The following is a 23,881-nucleotide window of genomic DNA, read 5'->3' as shown; positions in this document are numbered from 1 at the left end:
CTCTTCATCACAGTGCGCGGGCCTCTCACTGTCGCGGCCTCTCTTGTTGCGGAGCACAGGCTCCAGATGCGCAGGCTCAGTAGTTGTGGCTCACGGGCCCAGTTGCTCCACGGCATGTGGGATCTTCCCAGACCAGGGCTCAAACCCGTGTCCCCTGCATTAGCAGGCAGATTCTCAACCACTGCGCCACCAGGGAAGCCCGCCGGTTTATTTTTAAAACACAACTTCTAAAGATGCATTTCAGACAGTGTTGTCATTAATATTCTATTACATTTGATACAACTTTATCTACAACATTATATAAAGACTGGTGATAAAAATAATTATCCTTGGGGTTAGCAGATGCAAACTAGTATATACAGGATGGATAAACAATAAGGTCCTACTGCATAGCACAGGAAACTATATTCAATATCTTGGGATAAACCATAATGGAAAAGAATATAAAAAAGAACGTATATATAAGTATAACTGAATCACTTTGCTGTATAGCAGAAATTAACACAACATTGTAAATCAACTATACTTCAATTAAAAAAATACTGAAAGGGGCTTCCCTGGTGGTGCAGTGGTTGAGAATCTGCCTGCTAATGCAGGGGACACGGGTTCGTGCCCTGGTCTGGGAAGATCCCACATGCCGTGGAGCAACTGGGCCCGTGAGCCACAACTACTGAGCCTGCGCGTCTGGAGCCTGTGCTCCGCAACAAGAGAGGCCACGATAGTGAGAGGCCCGCGCACCGCGATGAAGGGTGGCCCCCGCTTGCCGCAACTAGAGAAAGCCCTAGCACAGAAACGAAGACCCAACATAGGAATCAAGCAATCAATCAATCAATCAATCAATAAAAAACTTAAAAAAAAAATACTGAAAGGGCTTCCCTGGTGGCGCAGTGGTTAAAAATCCGCCTGCCAATGCAGGGGACATGGGTTCTATCTCTGGTCCGGGAAGATTCCACATGCCACGGAGCAACTAGGCCCACGTGCCACAACTACTGAAGCCCGCGCGCCTAGAGCCCACGCTCTGCAACAAGAGAAGCCACCGCAATGAGAAGCCTACGCACCACAACGAAGAGTAGCCCCCACTCACCGCAACTAGAGAAAGCCCGCATGCAGCAACAAAGACCCAACACAGCCAAAAATAATAAATTAATTAATTTAAAAAATAATAATAATAATTTTTATTTCCAAATGGGTCTGGCACTCTTAAATGATGCTTTCAACATTTTTAGGGCATTTTCCCATATCCACTAGCTTAGGCCAGATTCTTTCATGAAAAGATGTTTAATGCCAGTTATGTGCATTAGGTGACTTAACTTCTTCCAATTTCTTATCACTTTTCATCTCTGAAAGCTTTAAAAGGTTTTGCAGTTATCCTGATCATCAACTTTATGGTTCATGAAGGGGGCAAGTCTGTATGTCTCTATCATAGGGAACTTCAAGGAAGAAAGGAACAGGTGGTGTGAGATGACACAGCGTAAAGGTCCATGAGCTGTACTGGAACCTTGCTGGTAATTCCAGCAGCCCTTCTTCTGGGGCACCGTGGGGCTGAGCTCTGTCTTTGGAAGAGCAGTCATTGTCTGCAACTGTACGTTCACATCCCATGTCCTGTAGCACTCAGTGTCCTCACCAAATTCCAGCATATTCTACTACTCAGATTTGTTTTTCATGTTTAAGCCGTTGTGAGGAGGTGCTATGCACTGTTTAACAGCTGCCGTTTAACTCTGCTCCCCCACCAAATAGGTTATGCTTTAGTCTCACAGATTAACTTGAAATGAACCGTTATCCGTCATGGTAAAGTACAATCAGGATGAACTGAGAGAATTTAAAAAAACAAAAAACAAAAACAGCGGACACTTTAAAATAGGTAAATAAGGCCTTCAACTTAAGGATTCTCACGCTGGAGCAGGCCATTCCAGATAATAAAGTCTATTACCTAGGTGTGGCAAGCTGCATATTATAAATACTTAGACCAAAAAAAAAAAAAAAAAAGTGGGTACGGGGAGGAGCAGCTACATGTGAAAACTGCAGGTGTAGGATCGGGGTGGTCCCCAGAAGGGGAGAAAGGTCAATGGTGTGGAGGAAGCAAGGAAGATTGAGTGAGAGAGAAACCTATTAACTACAGTAAAAAAAAAGTCCTGTAAAGAAACACCAGGCACAGATAATTCTCAACAGTTTAGTGACTTGCAAAACTACACTGCTTTTAGCACCTCCCATATGACACTAATATGCTAGATGCTTGAGGCACAAAGAAGAATAAGGCACAATCTGTGGCTGATGGAAGCTCAGAGCCCCACAGGAGGGGCAGTCAGACGCAAAGTCTCAATATATGTCCCGACTGAGCCCGTGCTGCTGGGGCACAGGGAGGGGGCGCTGGTGCGTGACGGGGCTGGACAGACTGGGACTCCAGACACCGCTCCCACTCTGGCCTCTGGCAGATGGGCTCCTGTCTTTGATGCAGAAACATAAGGAAACATGTAGGATTTTATTTTTCTTTTTCTTAGATGTAATTCAGAGATGAAATCCTTTGTCCATATAAGATTCAGGAGATTCAGATCATTCACTCTCTACAGCAAACCCAGGAGTATCGGTGTTATTATACCCGCTTCACAATGGAAAAGGAGAGGCCCAGGAAAGGACCACGGCTTTCCAGAGTCACCGAGAGAGGAGCAGAGGTGGAAAAGCTGTCTCCACGGTGGGACTCCAGGTTCCTATCAGGTTCTTAAAACAGATGTTAAGCTTTCAGGGATTCTCCTGAAAGGAGAAGAAAGTAAAAACCCATCCCCTTGGCAAATGCAGGGCTCACCAGCTCCTTAGGATTAGAGGAGCACATTTCTTCCGTGCTGAGCCGTGGCTATTTCAGGATGGGGCAGTGGGCGAGGGCTGGAGGCGGCGCTGGCGGAAAGGATGGGAGGGCTGGGGCGATTCCAGGAGCACAGAAAGCCTCACACCCAGCCCCAAATGCACGGTACTCACTGCCCACGATCGAGGCCTGATATATACACTACCAAATGTAAAATACATAGCTAGTGGGAAGCAGCTGCATCGCACAGGGAGATCAGCTCCGTGCTTTGTGTCCACCTAGAGGGGTGGGATAGGGAGGGTGGGAGGGAGAGGCAAGAGGGAGGAGATGTGGGGATATGTGTATATGTATGGCTGATTCACTTCGTTATTCAGCAGAAACTAACACACCACTGTAAAGCAATTATACTCCAATAAAGATGTTACAAAAATAAAAAATAAATAAAAAATAAAAAGATTGCTCCTGCAAAGCTGCTGCTTCCTTCCTTAAGAGGGAAAGCCACAGGACCAGCTGCTGAGCCAGGCCTGGGCCATTACCTGTAGACACGACCCAGGATCCTTCGAGCTCCGTGTTTGTCTTCCAACAGCTTCAGCGGCCGGGGTGCAAGACAGTGGGAATATTGTTCACTGCCAGAAACTGGGCTCTGGGAACAAAGTGAAAACCTCTCCAGGGTCAGCAGTGGACACGGTGCAGAAAAGCAATTTAAAAAATCAAACCTCAAATTGTCATGATAGATTGTATTAATGGTTTTCTTTTTGGAAGGATACTAAATAATTCAAGATACATTGAAGCAAAAAAATATATTTTTTTTTTATGAAAAGAAGCTTGTGGCTTCTAATTTAGAGATGAAACTACAGATCACATCACTGTTTTAGAGAAGTTGTATTTAAAAGGCTGACGGGGGGGCTTCCCTGGTGGCGCAGTGGTTGAGAGTCTGCCTGCCAATGCAGGGGACACGGGTTCGAGCCCTGGTCTGGGAGGATCCCACATGCCGCGGAGCAACTGGGCCCGTGAGCCACAATTGCTGAGCCTGCGCGTCTGGAGCCTGTGCTCCGCAACAGGAGAGGCTGCGATAGTGAGAGGCCCGCGCACCGCGATGAGGAGTGGCCCCCGCTTGCCACAACTAGGGAAAGCCCTCGCACAGAAACGAAGACCCAACACAGCCATAAATAAATAAAAATTAAAAAAAAAAAAAAAAAAAAAAAAAAAAAAGGCTGACGGGCCTCGCTGTGATCGTGGCTAGGTCATTTAATTACTCTGAGCTTTGGTCTTCTTTCCAGTCAAAAAAAGCAGAGTGGACTCTAGTTCCTTACCTGCTTTAAATCTCTGTGCCTTTGTACAACTCTGTAAGTGATTTCAAAAGCTTTTTCAGGCCTATCTTTTTAAGTTGGAAAATGTTAAGAATTTCTTTTCTAGTCTCCAAATAAACAGGAGTGGGCAAAGACCCTCTGAGCTACATAATGCAATATTGTTTGTTTGTTGCTCTGGATGACAAATGCTTATCTAGTGTTTAATTTAGAGAAGAAAGTACTTCAAGTTCTAATTTACACTAAGTATTTTCAAATTTGTTTATCAAAATATTTACAAAGCCTTTCCTGTAAAATTGGGCAGAGTCCTTTGCTAGTGATTTTTACAATAAATGCTTCGATTTGTTTACAAAATAAAATACACAGATCATTGCCAATTCTGGAAAAAAATTAACCCAAACGGCAATTCAAAATAAACCCACTGGGGACTTCCCTGGCGGTCCAGTGGTTAAGTCTTAGCCTTCCAATGCAGGGGGTGCGGGTTCGATCCCTGGTCAGGGAGCCAAGACCCCACATTCCTCGTGGCCAAAAAACCAAAACAAAAAACAGAAGTAATATTGTAACAAATTCAATAAAGACTTTAAAAATGGTCCACATCAAAAAAAACCCCTAAAATAAATAAATAAACCCATTTAATATGTAGTATGTGCCCCCAAATGAAAGCTACATTTATCTGTGCAAGGAATAGACATTATAATTTTCATTAAGCTCTAAGACTATGCTTTTTCATTGAAAAACTAATTAAGTAAGTCCTCCTGGCCACTGGTTTTTCAAAAAGAATTTAACAAGAATGTTCAAGCAGCAATATCTATACTAAGAACTGGAAGCAACCCAAATGTCCATCAATGGAGTGGGTAAATACATTGTGTAATATTTATACACTGGATTCTATACAGCAATGAATATGAATGAACTGCAGCTACACACAGCATAGGGGATTCTTGGAATCTATGTGTCACAAGTCACAAAAATACATGCAGTATGATAACATTTATGTCAAGTTCAAAAACGAGCAGAGCTAAACAACATGTGATTAAGAGATACAAACATATGGTAAAATGCCAAACAAAAGCAGGGTATGCACAGATAACTGAGATGCGGGTTCCCTCTAATGGGCAAAGGGCTGGGGACAGTGCCAGGGAGGGGCACAGGCAGACTCAGACTAAATGCCCTCTTTCTTAAACCAAGTGGTGGGTACACAGGTGTTCACTGTATTGTTATTCTTTGTGTTTTATCGGAGTATAATTGATTTACAATGTTGTGTTAATTTCTGTTAATTTCTGATTCAGTTATACGTGTGTGTATATATACTATTCATATTCTTGTCCATTATGGTTTATCACAGGATATTGAATATAGTTCCCTGTGCTGTACAGCAGGACCTTGTCGTTTATCCATCCTGTATATAATAGTTTGCATCTGTTAACCCCAAACTCCCAGTCCATCCCTCCCCCAACCCCTCTGTATTGTTATTCTTTTTACCCTACATATATTTTATAAATACTTTTATCTACCCAACATTTAACAATCAGGTGAAATTTAGTTAAATCATATGCAGCCTGGAACAATACCTAAGGCAGTGAAGCATAGTAGATAAAATAGTGAACCTCATCCATCACTAACTCACTTGGCAAATTTAGGCACCAAGACATTCCCTAGGGCTCCAGCTGTGTAAGAACTTTACTGCTCCTTGGGAAAAAACAAAACAAAACAAACATGTCCTCATCACTCTAGGGGTGTATAGCCTAGAAATAAAGAACTAGGTAAGGAAAGTCCAATGAGTTGTAATATAAGAAAAAGTATTTTTAAGAGAAGGTTTGACTTCTCTGCTTTTCCTCCTGTATCTTTTGCGTAGGGTTTTTGTCTTTCTATGTTAGCATCATGGAGATCAGAGAATCTCCCTTCATGTAGTCAGTCTCTATACGACTTAGAGTGTTACTGCCTATTCTCTTCTCTTCTGTACTCTCCACCCAAGAAGAGGTCTATCTACCTTCCTACTTCTTTCTGCTTCCTTCTCTATTAAATGAGAAGAATAATAGTACCTCATATGATTGGGGTAGGAATTAAATAAGTTAATTTATGTAAGGCATTCAGAGCTGTGCCTGGTACATAGGAAGTATTATGTAAGTGTCTGCTGTTACGTTTATTTGTTTTTATATTTATTTTGCTTATTATTGTTATTATTGTCGTTTTGTGACTTCACCTCTGATCCGGCGTAAGAAAGTCAGATGTAGCGTGTCCCACACGTACTTCTCTTTGAGGCAGAATTTTACCTGCAACATCAATCACTTCTTCCTCTGAAGGTACTCTACCTTCCTCTTGTCCTTACCCCTCTCCACTCCATCCCAGTGGGAAGGGCTAAACCTAAAGGATTCTCAGCCTAGTGGCTGGAGAAACCCAACAACGAATAGGAAGTTATCGCCAAGTCAGATTAATTTCAATCTCCCACTTCACTAGCGCTTCAGGACTCAGGGGCTGCCATAGAAAATATTGAAGCCTTACCCATTCCCAAGTGCCTAAACAAAAGTGAGAATGGGACGGAGGCACCAAGAGAGTCATGCTTGGTCCTTCCCGAGAGGCCTGGCAGCCCTGACCCTCGCGAGTTGACAATTCTGACAGGCACATGTAGATGTGCATTTCCACCGCAGAAAGCACCCCAGCAATTAAGTGCTTTATCCAGCGATGCACACCCTTCCGGACGGGCCTGTGTGATTACACAATGTTCATGATTATTACTATTATTTCAAGGGCCGGGCAACAAATTAAAGTCAAAGAAGAAGCATATAAAAGTCACCCAAACCTCAAACGGAATAAGGTCAGTAATTCTGACGCTCCCAATCTCTCATCAGTTGTCATCCTCAGATATCCTCTGGCAAAACCAGGGAGGGTTAGAACTGCAAAGAAAAGTCCCCCAAATTCAGTGGAATCCCAGCCACCTTCCTGTAAATATTTTTGACCCCTCTCTCTGTGCAGAAAAATCTAGTGTTATTTCTAGAAAGGTTTGGGAATGTTTCCGTAGAGCTAAGAGCCTGATCTCAATTTCAGAGAGTCCTTGTAAAATTCCCCACCAAACTGACTTTCAGGCCTCCACACATCACGGGATGACAAGAGACCCCGATCTGTGACACAACAAAGGAGGTCTTTGGGGGCCGAGAATGACATCACACGTTGTGGATCAGTAACAACCTCATTTCACCGAGCCGAGGAACCCTGTTTCCAACAGTCTCGTTCAAGGGTCTGTAAACTTTTCCCGAGAAGGGCCAGACAGTAAATATTTCAGGTCCAGTGGGCCACACTCTCCATCAAAATGACTCCATATGTACACAAAGGGGAGTGGCTGTCGCCAGTAAAACTTCGTGGACACCAATATCTGGACTTCATATACTTTTCACATGTCACAGAAGATTGTTCTTCTAATTTCTTCTCTTCTGTGCACAGATGTAAATGGCATCCTTAGCTCGTGGCAGCAGGAAGACAGCTGGCCATCCAGGTTTGGCCTCCCTGGGGTCTAGTCGTCTAGGAAGAAACGGAATGACCCTGACACTGAACAGCTTCCCTCACGTGGAGACTGCGCTTGTTCACCGCACCCTGATCTCCTCCAGGCATTACATTAATACCCCTTAATCAACCACTCTTCCCCCACAAAGGGGAGGAGGGTCTGTTTTATCAATGGCAGAAACCGAGGCACTGAGCCGGCCCAGAATGAGCCCGTGCGGAGCCCTGGGGGTGGCTTTCTGACAGCTCTTCTACCTTGAACTCTGCGCCCCCATTGCCTGCTCACCTCAAGTGCACACACCTCCCGCACTGTGCTGCACGAAAACTATTACTGCATCTTAATAGGATAATGGTGATCTTCTGTGAGCCGGGATGGTGCAACTCTTTATTGCATCATTAATATATATTATCATAATATATATGATGATGAGGCAACCTGTGTGGCTAGGCGGGCCCTGGCCCAACCCCAAGTCATCGCCTGGCTGTCAGTTCTGAGTTACGCCTCTGAGAAGAAACACGTACTCACGGGGCAATTTCCCAAATGAAATGTTCCATTCTCATTTTCAGATTTGGACAACAAACGCTGAACAAGCACGTAAGGATCCCTGTGTCAGGAGGATAATCGTTTCGTTCCCCCCGACTCTCCTGTCCCCATCCCCATCATTGCTTCTCACCCCTCACCCACTCCTGCCTACTCCCCTCCTACCAGAGTAGAAACACTTGGCTTCTCTGAATTCACAGACTGAACAGAATAGCCTCAACAAGTGGCCAAAGGTCCGTATCTCCAGCTCAGTCCTATTTCCACAATGGTTCTGAGGCACTTAGGGGACCACGCCGGCGTTCTCTCCACGAATCAATACCACCCCACGGCACCAGGATGACACATCCACGTGTCTTAGCCCACCTGCTTCCAGCTGGCCCCCACCCACGCCTGAACCTGGATGATTTCACTAGAGGTTGCTTAAAGGAATCATCAGTATAAATGGTTGGACGGAGGTGCTGCCCTGGTCACTGGGGCTTCCTTCAACCCATGGAAGAATTCCATTCACCCTCATCAAAAGGATTTCTCTCACCCCGTGGAGGGCATCCACCAATGAAAGTATTTCATCAGCATTACTTGGCTTCCTAAGACGTTAGTGACTAGTTAAGAAACACAGTTCCAGTAAAAATCCATGCAGAACCTTGTGCACTCAGTCCCTTCCACACAGAATGCAACTGTAAACAATCCCCATGAGCAACTGAAAGTTGTAATATAGAGGCTTCATTTGGAACTCCCTCTGAATCACAGACCCAGTACTATACGAGGACAAGGATTATCTCCCAACCTGCTACCTCTTTCCACACCACCAATTAGAAAAGAAGGTCTCAATTGAATTTCTTTTCTTCTCTCAGTACTCTGAGACAAGAGAATAAAAATACTCATAGCCTCTTCCCAAAGAAAAGACTATCCCTAACTCTACTCTTCAAAGGAAAAAAAAATTAAACGTGCTGAGAAATTCTGCCCCTTTTCTAAAAACGGTTCTTGAGAGGCACAGCCACATGATAAAACACTTCCCAGGGGTAATTAATCCTGAGCAACTCTTGTAAAAAAAAAAAATAGAGTAACAAAGCACATTCTGTGATGCTGTAGTGTTTGACCAGTTTTTGCCACTCATGTATGAATTTACAAAATTCTGAATTCACACTATAAAACAGAAAGATGGGGGGAATGAAACATACCTATTCATGAAGCCTTGAACTTCAACAGCTCACGGACCACCCAGGTTGCAAGAGGCCCTAGGAGGCAGCCAGTGTAATGACATAACCCACAAGAATGCCCTAGAGTGAAGTGGTTTTTAAAGGATATTTAATTTTTCTTGAGCTTCATTCACCACGAATAGTAATCTTTCTCTATAGGGCTGTGCTTCAGCCAACCAAGTTGAGGTTATTATTATAAGATAATTATTTGTAATAGAAGCTATCAATTACTGAGTACTTACATGCCAGGAACTATGCTAAGTGCTTTATACGCACTATTTCATTTAACCTACATGACTAACCCTATTAGGTAGTTATTACTATCTTCTGTTTATAGATGGGGAAATTGAGGGTCAGAAAGGCTAAATGACTTGCCTAAGGTCACACAGACAATAAAACAAAAACCAACTCAGGACCATCTGACTCAAAACCTATCCAGTAAGATCGCTCCACTAAACTGCTTCATAGATTTGAGTCATGGCTGTAAATTACCTCAAGCTCATCTTTAAGCCATCATCTACACTACAGTGATTCCCAAACTTGACTTTTCATTATAATCTCTTTTTAAAAATACAGATTCCCCAGAACCCACCCCAGCCTGACTGGATAGAATGTGGGGGAAAAAAATTAATCTCTTATTCTTCTGTTTTAAGCCATGACAAACAAATGGCCAGATTTTTTTTTTTTCCCACTGAACTTAATAATGAGTATTTCGTGAAAAATATTCCAAGTCTTAAGTCTCAAGGCAATTGGTTGGCATTCAGTTGTTAAGTACTTTCTCTCTGGTTCACAAGAATGAATAAATGAATTAACGCATACATGCCTGGGAATTCCACCCTCGACTCCCATAGAAAAGCTTTATCCAGAAGAAGCTTCCAAAGCTCGAGGAAGCACTGTGACCAAAGGAGACTTGGGAATGTTACACAGATACGGACACTGATGTCCAGAGGCAGTGGGATGAGTTCAGGGTCACCCAGCCGGATGGCAGCAGGCCCCAAAATCTCCCAACCACCCACTTCCTCCAAAGACACCACTGCTGCTTAGAATTCGTCTGGAATCATTCGGAAACCCAAATAATCACAGGAAATGAAAGACAGACTGGCACATGTCAAATGATTATAAATATGTGTAAAGGAGTTAACAGGTTCAAAATATATCCCTCGGGAGCCGGCACACTCCCTGGACCTTTCTTTACGTAAAGCATGGGGCCTCCGTGGAAGGAGACAGACTTGACTTCTGATTGACATATGATTGTATACATTGTTAGGGTGGCACCTGATATTGAAAGAGACAGACCTGAGTTCCAACCTCAACTCTGCCACTTCCTCATGTGGCCGCGTTGCCATTTACTCAACCTCCCCGACTGTCACTTTCCTCCCCCAAAAACCAGTTATAATAGTAACTGCTTCCTATAGGGTCTCCATGCAGTTTAAATTCCTTAGTGTAGACAAGCACCCAGCGTCTGGCTCCCAGTTACCATTTATAATTGTTGTTATTTTTACTTTCCAGTTCCCTGAAAAGTGAAACACATTCTGTTTACGCAGCTAATTGTTCTAACTGCCAAGGCTCAATGTCCCAGTTTAAAAAAATCAGCCCTCCAATAGGACATTCCTTTATGCCATCCCCCAAACCGAGGATTGAAAGCATGCTTCCAAGACACACAGCTGTCTAACGTGCTAAGAGCAATACTGAATTGCCATAATATCCAGGGATAACAAAATTAACAACATCTTCCCAAAAAAATCTCCTCTGGGATGATTTCAATCAAATGTTTCAACCAATTATTTCAGTCAAATGTTCAGTCATGAAAAAGAAAGGACTTGGATTGGAACCTTATTCAAATATATCCCTCTCCCTCAATGAAACTTGTTCAAAGTTAACCATAAATATCCCAAATCCTCGCCCGTACTTTCCCAAGTCGTTCCAAAGAGAAGATCCACGGCGGAGCTGTCAGATTTGCTGCCAGTGATCGGGCTGTCCGGGCAGCAGGACCAACATCCGCATATTATCTTTCTCAGACAGCCACACACAGCCCTTTGGAACATCTCTCTCGATAACATTCACTCCTTTCACAGCCTTGAGCCTGGAGAGTCCATTTTACGAGGAATAAGGTTTCACTGGAGAGACGCAGGAAGGGGACAGAGTAAGGCACAAATGAAGTTTCAATCTGTTCCTTTCACTGCTGCCGTCCTGTGCAGCCATCCAGGTAAGACAACATGCAGAAGGCCTTGCTCCTGCAGCCCTGAACGTCTGTCCACTGGCAGCAAATCTGATAGATCCACCGGCCTTTCAGTCCTGTCCAATTTAGCCACCCTCCTCTAGATGCGCTCATTAGTTCCTGCCGACCACGGCTGCACTGCCAAGCACCAAAGACAGCACAGCGACCCTGGCTGTTGATGGCTGGCGTGGGACGTGGGCTCCGAGGGCTTTGATCTGTTTGCTTCTCTGTTTACATATGGATTTAGGACAGAGAGGGGTGGTCTCAGAAGGAGAAATGCTTGGGCAAACTCTTGACTGTACAAACTGTTTCATTCACACCAAGGACTACTTTCCCTCTGAAGGGACACAGAAAGAGCTCCCAAAGGGCCAGGTTTTTGTCACAATATCTTAAAGCAACATTTCTACATTGGAACTATTTTGCAGAGAAAAGATGAATGCCTTGGCTGTTAAGATAGGCTGAACAAAACACCTGTTACCAGAGTTGTCGCTGGAGAGTAATGTGGTCCAGGTTACCCTCTCCAAACCACAGGACGACCATTCATCATCCCTAACAGACAGCTCTCTGTGTGATTACCATGGTAACAGCTCTCATCCCTTCCTAACAATCCCTGATACCACACACCAAAGTTTTAAAATCAAATCATGGTTACAGAATATAAAGAGAACTCAGCCAGCTTACATGCCAATACCAACATGATTCTTCCCTGCCAAGAAGCTACATTTTAATTTTTTTTTTTGATTCTTTGGTATTCACAGATGTCCCTAGACAATTTTTTAAGTTAAATTGTCAATAGTAATGACCATTGGTCAAAAGCCGAGGGTGGTATATCATTTGAGCAGTTACCTATCAAAGCAAGATGCAATCAAAGGCAATTTACTGGGATTTGAAACATCATTAAGAAGAAGGGGAAAGAACCTACTGACTCTTCCTTGCATGATCAGTGATGGATATTTGCAGAAAACAAACATACACTCCATCAGCAGTTCCTTCCAGCCCTAGTGCCCAGCTCAGAGCCCATTTATTCACATGCCAAAGCATTACTTGGGGGAAAGCAGTTATCTTGGTGAAAAATGACATCCCCACCCAGCCAGGGGATGTAAGTGAGATCCAAAAGCCAATTTCAGAAGCCGCAGTGGTTGTTACAGGGTGAGTTGTACACATGTGTCTAATTATAAAGTTCTTTCCCCACTGTGAGACTGTATACAAGAAGCTTGTATTTAACAGCTTGTCTCAGGATAGAAAGCTATTAAGAAAACCATCAAAAGTCCCCCAAGATCAAGAGTTTTATGGATATGTGGGGTCTCCCATACTATCATTTTTCAATGTTTATATTATAGAAAATTTCAAACATACAGAAAAGTACAAAGAATAATGTTAAGGAACATCTTGTGCCCATGACCAAGCTTTGCCCAATCTTAATGCTTGGCTGTACTTACATTAGGCCTTTTCTTTTCCTTAATAAATAAATTACTACACAGGAAAGTAAAAATCTGTGTATAGCCCTCCCAATCCCATGCCCTTGCCTCCCTAAACAATATACAGTATTGGCCTGCATGTTTCCCAGCATTACATAAATGGTATCAGACTGTAAGTATCAATCTACAACTTGTGTTTTTTTTCCTCAGCCTTGTATTCCTAAATCTTATCTGTATTAATACAAGTAGATCTGGGTCATTCATTTTCATCACTGCATAGAATTTCACTGCTTGAATATAATACACACAATTCTGTCCTTTTTCCTCTGAAGGGCAGTTAGACTGTTTGAGATTTTTCACTATCATAAACAACATAGAAATGAGCATTCCTCTACCAGTGTCCTGTTGCACACATGCAGTGATTTCTCAGGGCATAAACAGAGGTGGAACTGCTGGGTTGAGGGCATGTGTGTATCTGCTTCGAGGTGTTGCCACGCTGCTTCCAAAGCAACTGTGCCAAATAACCCTCCCACCATCGGGGAATGAGAACAACTATTGTTCCACATCCTTGTCATTGAGCGATACCATCAGAGTCTTTCATGTTTACCTGTCTGACGGGTATGAAATGGTACCTTGTTTTCATTTGTGTTTTCCTGATTACCAGGGACATCCTTTCATGCTCACTGGATACCTAGATCTTCACTTCTATGAGTTGCCAATTTTTCTACTTGCCTTTTTTCTTATTGCTTTGGAAGAGATCTTTATACATTCAGTGACTTTAGAAAGTTACTTAACTTCTCAGCTTCCATTAGTAAAGCAGAGATACTATCGCTTAGGAACGATTGGAAGCTGAATGAAAAGCACTGGGTCCAGTGCCTGTAACACGCTAAGCCTCAAAACAAGTCACTATTTCTATTACAGTAAGTCCCCTACATACGAATGAGTTCCATTCCGAGAGCACGTTTTTAAGTCCAATTTGTCCATAAGTCCAACAAAGTTAGCCTAGGTACCCAACTAACACAATCGGCTATAGAGTACTGTACGGTAATAGGTTTATAATGCTCTTCACACAAATAATACATTAAAAAAAACAAAAAAAAATAAAGAAAATATTTTTAATCTTACAGTACAGTACTTTGAAAAGTACAGTAGTACCAGCTATATCACCACTGCTTTTACGCTTGCTTCCGGACATCCTAGGCTTGAAATAAAGATACTGTACTACTGTACTCTACACAATACTGTACAGTAAAGTACACAAAAGCACAACCATTTGGAGAGGATGTGCGCACGTGACAGTGTATGCCAGACACGTGAACTAACCTACGTGACTGGACCTGCGAACGCATTTTCGCATCTTTGAAAGTTCGCAACTTGAAGGTTCGTATGTAGGGGACTTACTGTGTCGTTATGAAGATGAATAATGAGGTTCAGGGTTTAGAGTATACATTTCTAGCCTTTCTCCCCAGTTTGTAGCCCCCTTTGGGATAAACACTGCAGAACTCGGGAAGAGGACACTGAGTACCTCTGGCTCCGATTTCCCCAGGATACAAAGACATAATATCAGGACTCTGTTGTTTATAAGTTACAATGAGGAAAGTGTGCAACGTTGACTCTCTCAGATGGTGCTTAAAAGAAACATCAGAGTTACACATCCTCCAATCTACAAGTGGCTGTGATCTTGTCTGTGAGACCATGATCCTGAATTTCAGCAATGGTTAAGTACCTGCATGAAAAGACCTCTGGGAAGAGGGAAGTGGGCGGTGGAGAATGGCAGGTAAATCAGTATTAGGGACCTGTCCGGTATTCCCAGGGTGGAAACACAGCCATGACTACATGCGATGCCACCGGGCACAAGACCTCTCCATGTCCCCACACGTCATAAGTGACCCTCATATAAGAAAAGTGAAAGGACAATCATCCTATCGCTTATCACATACAGAAGTGTGTTTTTCAATAATGACCAAAAGTACATTGACATCACTTTGGTGGCAGGCACATTGTGAAAATACTTCTCTAATATTTATCCAATATCCAGAAGCACGTGTTCCTAAGGACATGGTGGTGAGCTAGAGAGAGGCAATAAAAAGGAATCACATAAGCTTCTCTGCTTGGACCCTTAAGATATTTAGTTTCGTGCTGAGGTCCTCCAGATTGGCTTCTACTCAGTTGCATCCTGGCCTCTCCTTGGAGAAAGGCCATGTTCATTGTTATGAACTCTGCCAGTGGAGTCAGGGAGCGTACACAGCTGACCTCCAGGCCGATCAAGCAGTCCTGACACCAGCTTCAACCAGTGACTAGTGGAGTCCCTTTTTACACGTACTTGCACCTCATCTAACATTCAGAACGATCTTCCTCCATATTCAATTTCCACCGGCACTAAAGAAACCAGAGACTTTCCTTAGTGACCCTCTGCCTGTTTTTCGCGGAGTAATCATGGGCAAGAGTCAACTCCAGACCAAATATAATTAAGCCATCTTCTGATATCTATCTGGGTGTACTGCTTTCTTCCTTAAACGTGTGCCAAGTTTCCACTTCCAAGAAGTTAAACTGCCATATAAAAATGCCCTGGTGATGATAAGTAATTAGACACTGTAATGGAAAATTAACTGTGTTTTTATTTACAGCATTCATTTTAACAAGACATTTCTTTTTCTAACTGTTATTAAGCTGCAATAAAAATCAATTAAATCCTGAGGATCTGCAAAGGTTTTCTGGTTAAATAAAAACAAAAAAAAAAAGAAGAAGAAGAAGAAGAAAAATCGCCTCTTCTCCTAGAGTCAGAGTATTTCTTATTTTGTTAACATCACTAAGTTGGTACACGGTCCTGGTCTGAACCCCATTCCTGGTAAATTCTAAGGCCAATTCTAATCCTTTCACCCGTGCTGTGGACAGAGGAACAACCCTTCCACCATCATGGCAGCTGACCCGGAGGCAGTCATGCCAGGCGGGACGGAGGGCCTTCGCCACATGTGGGAAGTCTTTACCCAAATGTTCTCTCTCCTTCTCTCTCTTTTTTCCTCCCTGTTTTGCTGCTCCCAAGAGACTTGCAGCCAAGTGATTCACAACAGTCTGGCAAGCACCTGTGGGCTTTGGCAAGTCCTGGGTTAGAAGGCGGCTAATCCAGCTCAGTGGGGTCCACTCTGACGCCCCAGTAAAAACACCACCTCCTCGAGATAGGAATGGAAAACAGCATTCCCCAAGACAGAATGCAAAATGAGGCCTCCACCTGTCCGTCTCATCCAAAGCCTTGCAGCCCTCTAACCATGTTCCAGCTAAGGGTTCATCAGCAGGTGTAGCCAAGGGACGCGAACTGACTTCACTCGGGGCGGACGAGTGGCCGGCGTGGTCCGCAGGCTCCGCCACCCCCATGGAAGTTCCCAGGCTTCGTACTAAGGCGGGAGCCTCAGATCTGTGCCCTACCTAACTTCCGTCTCTGTTCCTCTTCCTCCCGACCTCAAAACAAAGTGCAAATAGCACCTAAAAATGCTTCTGGGTTAACACTGATTCAGTCGTGCTAAATGCTGGGCAGGGCACTCCCCCCGCCCAGGCTCTTCCCTGAAGGCGCCCCAGCAGGTGTCTACGTCAAATCAACAGCGGGCATTTACTCTCCAAGCAGGGACAGAAGAATTTCAGAAGCCACCTTTGTGTTGCCCCCAGGGTCATTCGGAAGGACACTGAGCTACATACCAGGAGGAATCAAGTGGCTTCAAGAATTTCAAAGAAACCCACTCTTTTTCTTTTCCCCTATTCCTTCCCTTTTTTGTTTTCATCTCTCTCTACAATCTAAACAACAATTTACCGTCCTTACTGCTTTTCACATAGATTCCTGGGATGTAAAAACCTAACAATCTTCTCATTTAGATTCCTGAGGTATGTTAAAACCAGCAACTATATACCAGCCACGCTGGGATCACAAATTTTATTTTCAAGCCAGAGGTACAACCAACACTGCAGGAAATTGCTTTCATAAAAGATTTACTGCATATACAATTTCAGTTGAGTTGTATTTAAGGAGGTTAATATGACAATTTTGGTGTTGATAATACCCTTTAAGTGGAGTTCAAAGAGAAAATCCAGACGGTAAGCAAACGGATTAAATTATCATAATGTTTCACAATTCCAAAGTGCCCACATAGACTCTAGAGGACCACAAAAAAGAGCTTGGCAGTGGCTCTACAGGTGCTTCAGAGAAAGATTTAAAATATCCCAACTGTTAGCCAAGACTTAGAATAAACTTAAAAATAATGGCAGTGGACTTCCCTGGTGGTGCAGTGGTTAAGAATCCGCCTGCCAATGCAGGGGACACGGGTTTAAGCCCTGGTCCGGAAAGATCCCACATGCCGCGGAGCAACTAAGCCCGTGTGCCACAATTACTGAGGCTGCGCTCTAGAGCCCACGAGCCACAACTACTGAGCCCACGTGCCACAACTACTGAAGCCCACGTGCCTAGAGCCTGTGCTCTGCAACAAGAGAAGCCACCGCAATGAGAAGCCCGTGCACCGCAACGAAGAGTAGCCCCCGCTCACCACAACTAGAGAAAGCCCGCGCAGCAACGAAGACCCAACGCAGCCAAAAATAAAAAATAATTTAAATAAATTAAATAAATTTAAAAAAATAATGGCAGTGCCGTCATCAAGCAAGTGTAAATATTTGTTGAATTAAATTATTGAATTAAATGATACTGAAGATTATAGACCTTTGGAAAGGCATTTTAACTTGCTAAATTTCTAATCATTTTCCCATTTGCTATTAGAAAAATGAGAACCAGCAAATAAATTGCTAATAAACTATTCACTCGTTAAAACTGACCCCTAAGGAATCCCTCAGTCTCTCTATTTAACAAAGGTGTCATAAAATTTAAGGAGTAAGGAGACAACAGCTGAGGATCCCAAAAGAGCTCAGCTGACCTTGGATGAGTCCTCTATCCTGTGCTTCCCTCAATTTATCTTCCCTTAGAGTGGGAACAGGAGAGGCAGTGATGAGTGATTGCTAATAAAAGCATATTTGCCTCTGGCAGAAATACAAACGCTTGCTAATAAAGATCATTTTCCAGACCCCCAGTTTACATTTCTCTATCAACGTTCCAGTGCCCAGGATCCAGGTTCCCAAGATACTACAGGTTTTGGTCTCCAACTGAAAGACTGAGCTAGGATTGGGGGAATCACTGGAGCCAACACATGAAGTGGCAGTCTGACTCCCTGACCCCCATCACACAGGTCCACACCTCATTCCATTTTTCACCAGGACGACACCCAATCTTTGTGCTAAAAATGAGCCCAAGGACACCACCCCAAAGAACTTGTTTCTCTTGGACCCACCAAAGAATAAAATGTTCTCAAAGCCCCCTCCTAAGATAAACACCCTTCCCCACATGCCCCTTTTAATTGGCTGGTTAACTGTCCCTTGGGTATGACTGCACAGCTTTATCCCGGGTGTGTAATGGAGTTGGAAAAATCTTCCTGATTTCTGAGTATCCTAATATGAAAGACAGCGGTGTACAGTGCGGGCTGAAACTACGTTTAAGCCCTGATGTGACCCTAGCACTTCGCAAAAAAAAAAAGTATGTTATGCTTGGGAAGGTTGGTCTGTGGTCACTGGGATTCCTCCCAATCAGCTCTGTAGACTGGCCGCTGGAGGTCACGGAGAGAGCCTACAGAACCCTTCTGCCAGAGAAGAGAAAAAGAATTAAACTATAGGTTTTAGTGAAATCACTAAAAGTCATGCAGGGGCCATGGGTTGTAAAATGTACAAATACCCATATTCACCTCCCCCCAAATGTGCGTGTACAAGTCCTAGGGTAATTCTAGGTTATAAGTATCAATAATTATAATAAGTTATAAGTAATTATGCACAGTACTTAGGTTTCTCAGTATCCTCTTATGAAAACTCTTAGGGTAAATTGTTACATCCCTGTTTTTGTGAAGCAAGTTACTCATTTTTTCCAAACAGCCCTCAAATTTAGAAACTCTGCCTATTTCTAAAGATCAGACTGAAAGGAGATCCCTCGAAAGGAACCGTGCTGCTACCTCTGCAATCTATTCCGTCCTGAGAAGCCAGTTCAAGGGACTCTTCCACCAAGAAACATTAATCACAACCAGAAAAATAAAACAATGCACCTGAGAGTTAAACAATATTTATGATATCATAAACTGCAAGTCATTTTTGGCCTTCAATCACTGTCAACTTTCTAATGTTTATGAGAGATAATCACTGGCTTCTGAATGGCAATACAGTTCCATTCTGAGTGAGGATTACTGTTACCAGATTTTAAAATAAGAACAACATGTCATAAACTAAATTCATCCTAAACATGTTCCATACCTTCTCAACGGTCTGAATAACAAACTTTTTTTTTCAAATGGAGGCTCTCTTTGGGCTTGGTTTTTAAATTTTATTTTAAATTTAATGACAAATGTTCCTTTAGTTTGGCTTTAAGAGAAGGATTCCTTTACTCAATATCTATTATGTGATGCAGGAGATCTATTAGGAAACTTAAGTCAATCTGGAGATTGCTTCCTAAAACTAAAATTACTATATTTTAATAAGAAAGGGCCTGTTCAAACAAACAATTGTTTTTGAAGGTGAGTAGTCCATCAAGGTTAGGGTGTCTAATAATAAGTTACTGTCAAGTGATTATCTACCAGATGAGAAATGTTTCCATTTCTCAGCTTACTTGAATATACATGCTCTTCTGCCCGAGGAGATCAGGATCATAAACTGACATTAGGATTTTGCTAAATCTGAACGACTTGGTTTGCTTAATTATGTAGAGGCTTTTTAAACGCTGTAGCTTTTTTTCCACCACAATTTCATGTACTTACTGTGCAGAGTGGTCACTTTATTATCTTAGTTTTCATTATTTTAGCTGGCAAAGGTCACTTCTCTTAGTTATATAAATCTTAAAAGAGCAAACCAAAGGATGAGATAGTTCAGTAACTTTAATTCCAATTTATGCCTTTCACTTGATTTGAACATTTTATGCATTGGTTCCACCAAAAGTGCTAAATATTTATCTCTATCCAGAAAAAAAAAAAACATATATATATATATAGTTTCATTATGAATGCCAGCAACTTGTTGCTGTTTTTTTAATTAATAAAAAAAAAATTAAGTTCATCCAATTTAAGATTTGTGATCCTGAACATAACTGTTAAAACCAACAAATATGCTTTGAAAGCATGGTATTTGCAAAACCTTTGAGAAGTCGCTTATGGTATTCCCATGATCTAATACATGTAAGGCTTTAACTGTAATCGTAAACCCACTGAAAGCTTATGATCTGAAAGGATGGACTATTGTAGCCAGTTTTTATGGGTTTAATTCCACTGGCAAATCCCAGTTTCTATATTTTAAATCTCAACTAGAGCAAAATCACAACACATTTTCAAAAGAACAACCTAAAGAAATCAAGCACGGGAACAATAGGGCAAGAACGCCAGTGCCAACAACCACCCTCTCCCACAAACCATCAAAGAACTTCAAAAGCACAAGACTGAGCAAAACTTTTAGTTCGTGAAATATGTGCGATTCACTTTTAACACTCACAAAAGTATATGTGAATCACTGTATTTTCCTCTGATTTATGTCCCACACAAGGTTCAATAAAACACAAAACTTACTCAACCTCGACTGATGACTGGATCATTGTTTTTGGAGGATATTTATTACTCTTTTTCTAGCATGATTTCTTCTATGATCCAATTCTGTGACTGCTAAAAGCCAGGAAAAGCTGCCTTCAAGTCAATGCCTGGCACGAAGTCACTAAAAAGTTTGCAGGCATCAGGCTATGCTTAGGTGCTTCGGAGAAGCTGTTCTGCTTTGTCCTAGGGACCTCCAGGTATGCAATGTCTTTTCAGGGTGCAAGAGATTTACGATTAAGACGGATCCTCTCTTTTTCCTTTAAGGGATTTGAGTTCTCATGGCAAATGATTATTTACACTCAAAACAAGAATCAGCCTACATCCCCGCTCCAAGATCTATGTAGACAACTCATCCCAGGTTTAACGCATGGCAGACATACAAATGTAAAAACATCAACCATATCTATCTTGTTTTTAAAATTTTTTCTTCGTACCTTGTTTCGTATATTTCTTGGCTTTTAAAATGCAGTATTACAAGTCTTGTTCTGGGCTACCAGGCCTAATTCCACCTTACAGACAAAATTTATTTTACAAAGGAGTAATTGAATATAATACTCATTTTATTACCAAATACATGTAGGAACAACTTGGTTGTAAAAGAACTTTACTGTACGTATTTACACACATATTTACTGATTGTCCTAGAGAGCCTATCAATGGAAACAACAGAAAATGCAGTATTCCAAGCACAGTGTACTAGCAGCTCTTGGCCTGAACGTTCCAAAAATATCTTTCAAAACCACTGCTATCTCTTCACTTTACTTTTTCAATGTAAGTACAATTAAATTCATTTATTTCATGCCACCAATGCAACAAATATACCCTCAAAGGGTCTTTCGGTTTGGAAATACTAAATTTTTACCTTCAGTTGAAAGCAGAGTCAATAACTTTTTTGATAAAAATTGCTTCAATTTTTTTTTTTTTTTTTTTTGCTATACCCACGTCTGGAGAGCCTAAATCCTTATAATGCCAGGGCACTATGAAACTTGGAGCTTCTCTTAATGCAAGTTTTTTAGAAGTAACTTTGGATTTATTTTCTACATAAACCTATGATTTTTAAAGTATATTTATTAAGTGTTCTTTATTTTTACTACGGGTCTTGTTCTTGTGGAGAAAGCAAACCAGATTTGAGGAATGTTTTTATTGTGATCATTGTTTTTTAGTCACTTAAAACTCACAGGGTTGACCTCCTCAGCTGGCTCCACAACGCGACACATTCCAGAACTACTTCCCCAGAGGGAGATACTTTTAAGTAAAGTTCAGCGGATTCAGGATTTTGCGGGGAACCTCAGGATACTGACTTACTTGTAAAATGCCAGTGGAGACAGGAGGTTGGACGAGTTAACTCAAGGTGAGAAGCAACGCCACTTCCTGAGACAATGATTTCAGTGCTGAACCAGGTCAAGGGTTTGAACTTTCTTCCTGAAAAACCACAGCAGCGCTGGGAAGGAGGAAGGTTCTCCTGCCAGCAGATCCCAGGCGCTGCGGGGCGGCCGGCGCTCGGGGGCGCGCTGCCTTGACTGCCTTTCTAACCTTGCCATTGACACCTTGCCGGGCCCCTTCCAGGTTGCAGAGGCCTCTGCAATGCTCGCCTCGGACAAGTCTAGTCCTCTTGCAGGGGCCCACAATTCCCGGGCCCCTTCCTCTCGCCCTTGGGTGGGAGGACAGAGGTGGTCAAGCGCCCGACCCCGGCACGAAAGCGGCCGCACCCCCCTGCGCTCCCGCGGGCCGTCTTACCGGTACAGGAATGCAGGGGCTTGGGTCGCACGACCAGCGACGGGCACATGGAGTAGAGGGAAAGTTTCTCAAAGTAGTCGCAGGTCTCCTTGGAGAGGATCTCGTCGATCATGAAAGTCTTGTAGCGCCTCCTGGCTGCTTTGAGCTGGCCGGGCGAGCTCAGCCTCAGCTCTGCGTGGCAGTGCATGGTGAGCCCGGGCGAGCGCTCGCCGCCCGGGGCCGCGGGGCTGGCGCGCCGGCGGGGGCTTCCGGCCGGCTCCTCGGCGGCCGGGAGGCGGCGGGGCTCGGGAGGTGCGCGGAGGGGAGCCGGCACCGGGCGCGCGGGCTGCGCGTCTAGACCCACCCGCGGATCAGCATCTTCGCCGAGCCTTTTGGGGACAGTGCAGCTGTCAATCAGCGCGCGCTTCCCGCAGGGCCTGGTGCGGAGCCGCGCGGAGGGCCGGCCGCTCGGCGCCCACCCCGCCCAGCCCGCCTGTGACACCCGGCGCGGACCTGCGCGCCTCGTGCCCGCCGCTCTTGATCGCCTTCTCCAGCCTCTCAGCGTCTCGCGCTCGTCTGCGTGCCTATTTTAAGACACTCGCTCCGGCTCTCCTCCCCGCCCCCCTCCTGGGACGAGCTCCAGGTGTGTGTGTGCAGTGTGCGCGCCCGTGTGTGCGCGCGGTGCGGGGAGCGCGCGCCGCCCCCGCCAACGGGCTAGGCCTCCGGGGGCCGCTGCCCACGCCGAGCCCCGCGCGCCACCCTCGCGCCGGGCATGCCGCGCTCCCAGCCGCGCTCCCATCGCCGGCACCCGGCGGGCGGGCACGTCCTGGTCGGTTAGTAGAAAGAAGTCGAGACTTCGCCGAGGCTCCCGAGACTGCGGGCCCCAGAACCGGCGCCCCCGAGGAGCCGGGTGCCTTCCTGCCTCCCCACGTGGACTTCCGCGCGCCGTTTCCCGAGGACGGCGCCCGCCCCTAGCGTCCCCTACGCTCGCAGCCGGCTCCCAGCCCGCGCGTTCCGGCACCCGGACTGTACGCCGCGATCGCGAACTTGACCGTTCCACGGAGATCCCAAACCATCAATGACCTTTGCCCTGTCCGTTATCCCAATAGTAAACTGTTAAAAATAAACAGTAACAGTAAACTGTTAAAAAGAAAAAGTAATCAGAAGCACGTGTTCCTTTTTTATTCTTGAGCTCTGTTTATAAACCTTTTTTCGTCTCCAGAAGGGCCAGCGCAGCGGGACTGCCGGGTGCGGCGAGTCAGCCCGGTCGTGGCTCCTGGTGCCGGATACTCTGGCACCACGGCTTTCGTCCCCCGGGTCCCTGGCGACGCGTAGGGTTGGGGGAGCCGCGAAGACACGCGTTGATTAGGTGGTTTGTCTTCTGCCTCCTGGGCGCCTAACTTCCGAGTCTGTTCCAATCAGTATCTGAACGAACTTTTGTTTTCAGTTGGAATTGTTGGGCGAGGGGCGAGGGGCGAGGGGCCCCCACCCAGCCTCGGCACCCGGACCGTCCCGCTGCCCGCGTCCTGCCCCCTCGCCCGCGCTCGGCA

General features: G+C 44.3%; 1 protein-coding gene across 1 annotated transcript in view; it reads right to left on the bottom strand.

Annotated features, from left to right (window-relative positions):
* BARX2 (BARX homeobox 2) overlaps positions 1-22,879 on the bottom strand; it is a 75,153-nt gene extending 52,274 nt beyond the window's left edge. The window contains exon 1 of the mRNA XM_007183357.2: positions 22,353-22,879. Within this exon, the coding sequence (XP_007183419.1) occupies positions 22,353-22,539 (187 nt within the window). The 5' untranslated portion in view covers positions 22,540-22,879. The remainder of the gene's footprint in view (positions 1-22,352) is intronic.
* Positions 22,880-23,881: the final 1,002 nt, after the last annotated feature.

The sequence above is a fragment of the Balaenoptera acutorostrata genome, chromosome 9 (genome assembly GCF_949987535.1).
Source record: "Balaenoptera acutorostrata chromosome 9, mBalAcu1.1, whole genome shotgun sequence".
Taxonomy (NCBI): Eukaryota; Metazoa; Chordata; class Mammalia; order Artiodactyla; family Balaenopteridae; genus Balaenoptera; species Balaenoptera acutorostrata.
Note: the sequence above shows the minus strand (reverse complement) of the source record. Positions and strands in the feature narration are given on the sequence as shown.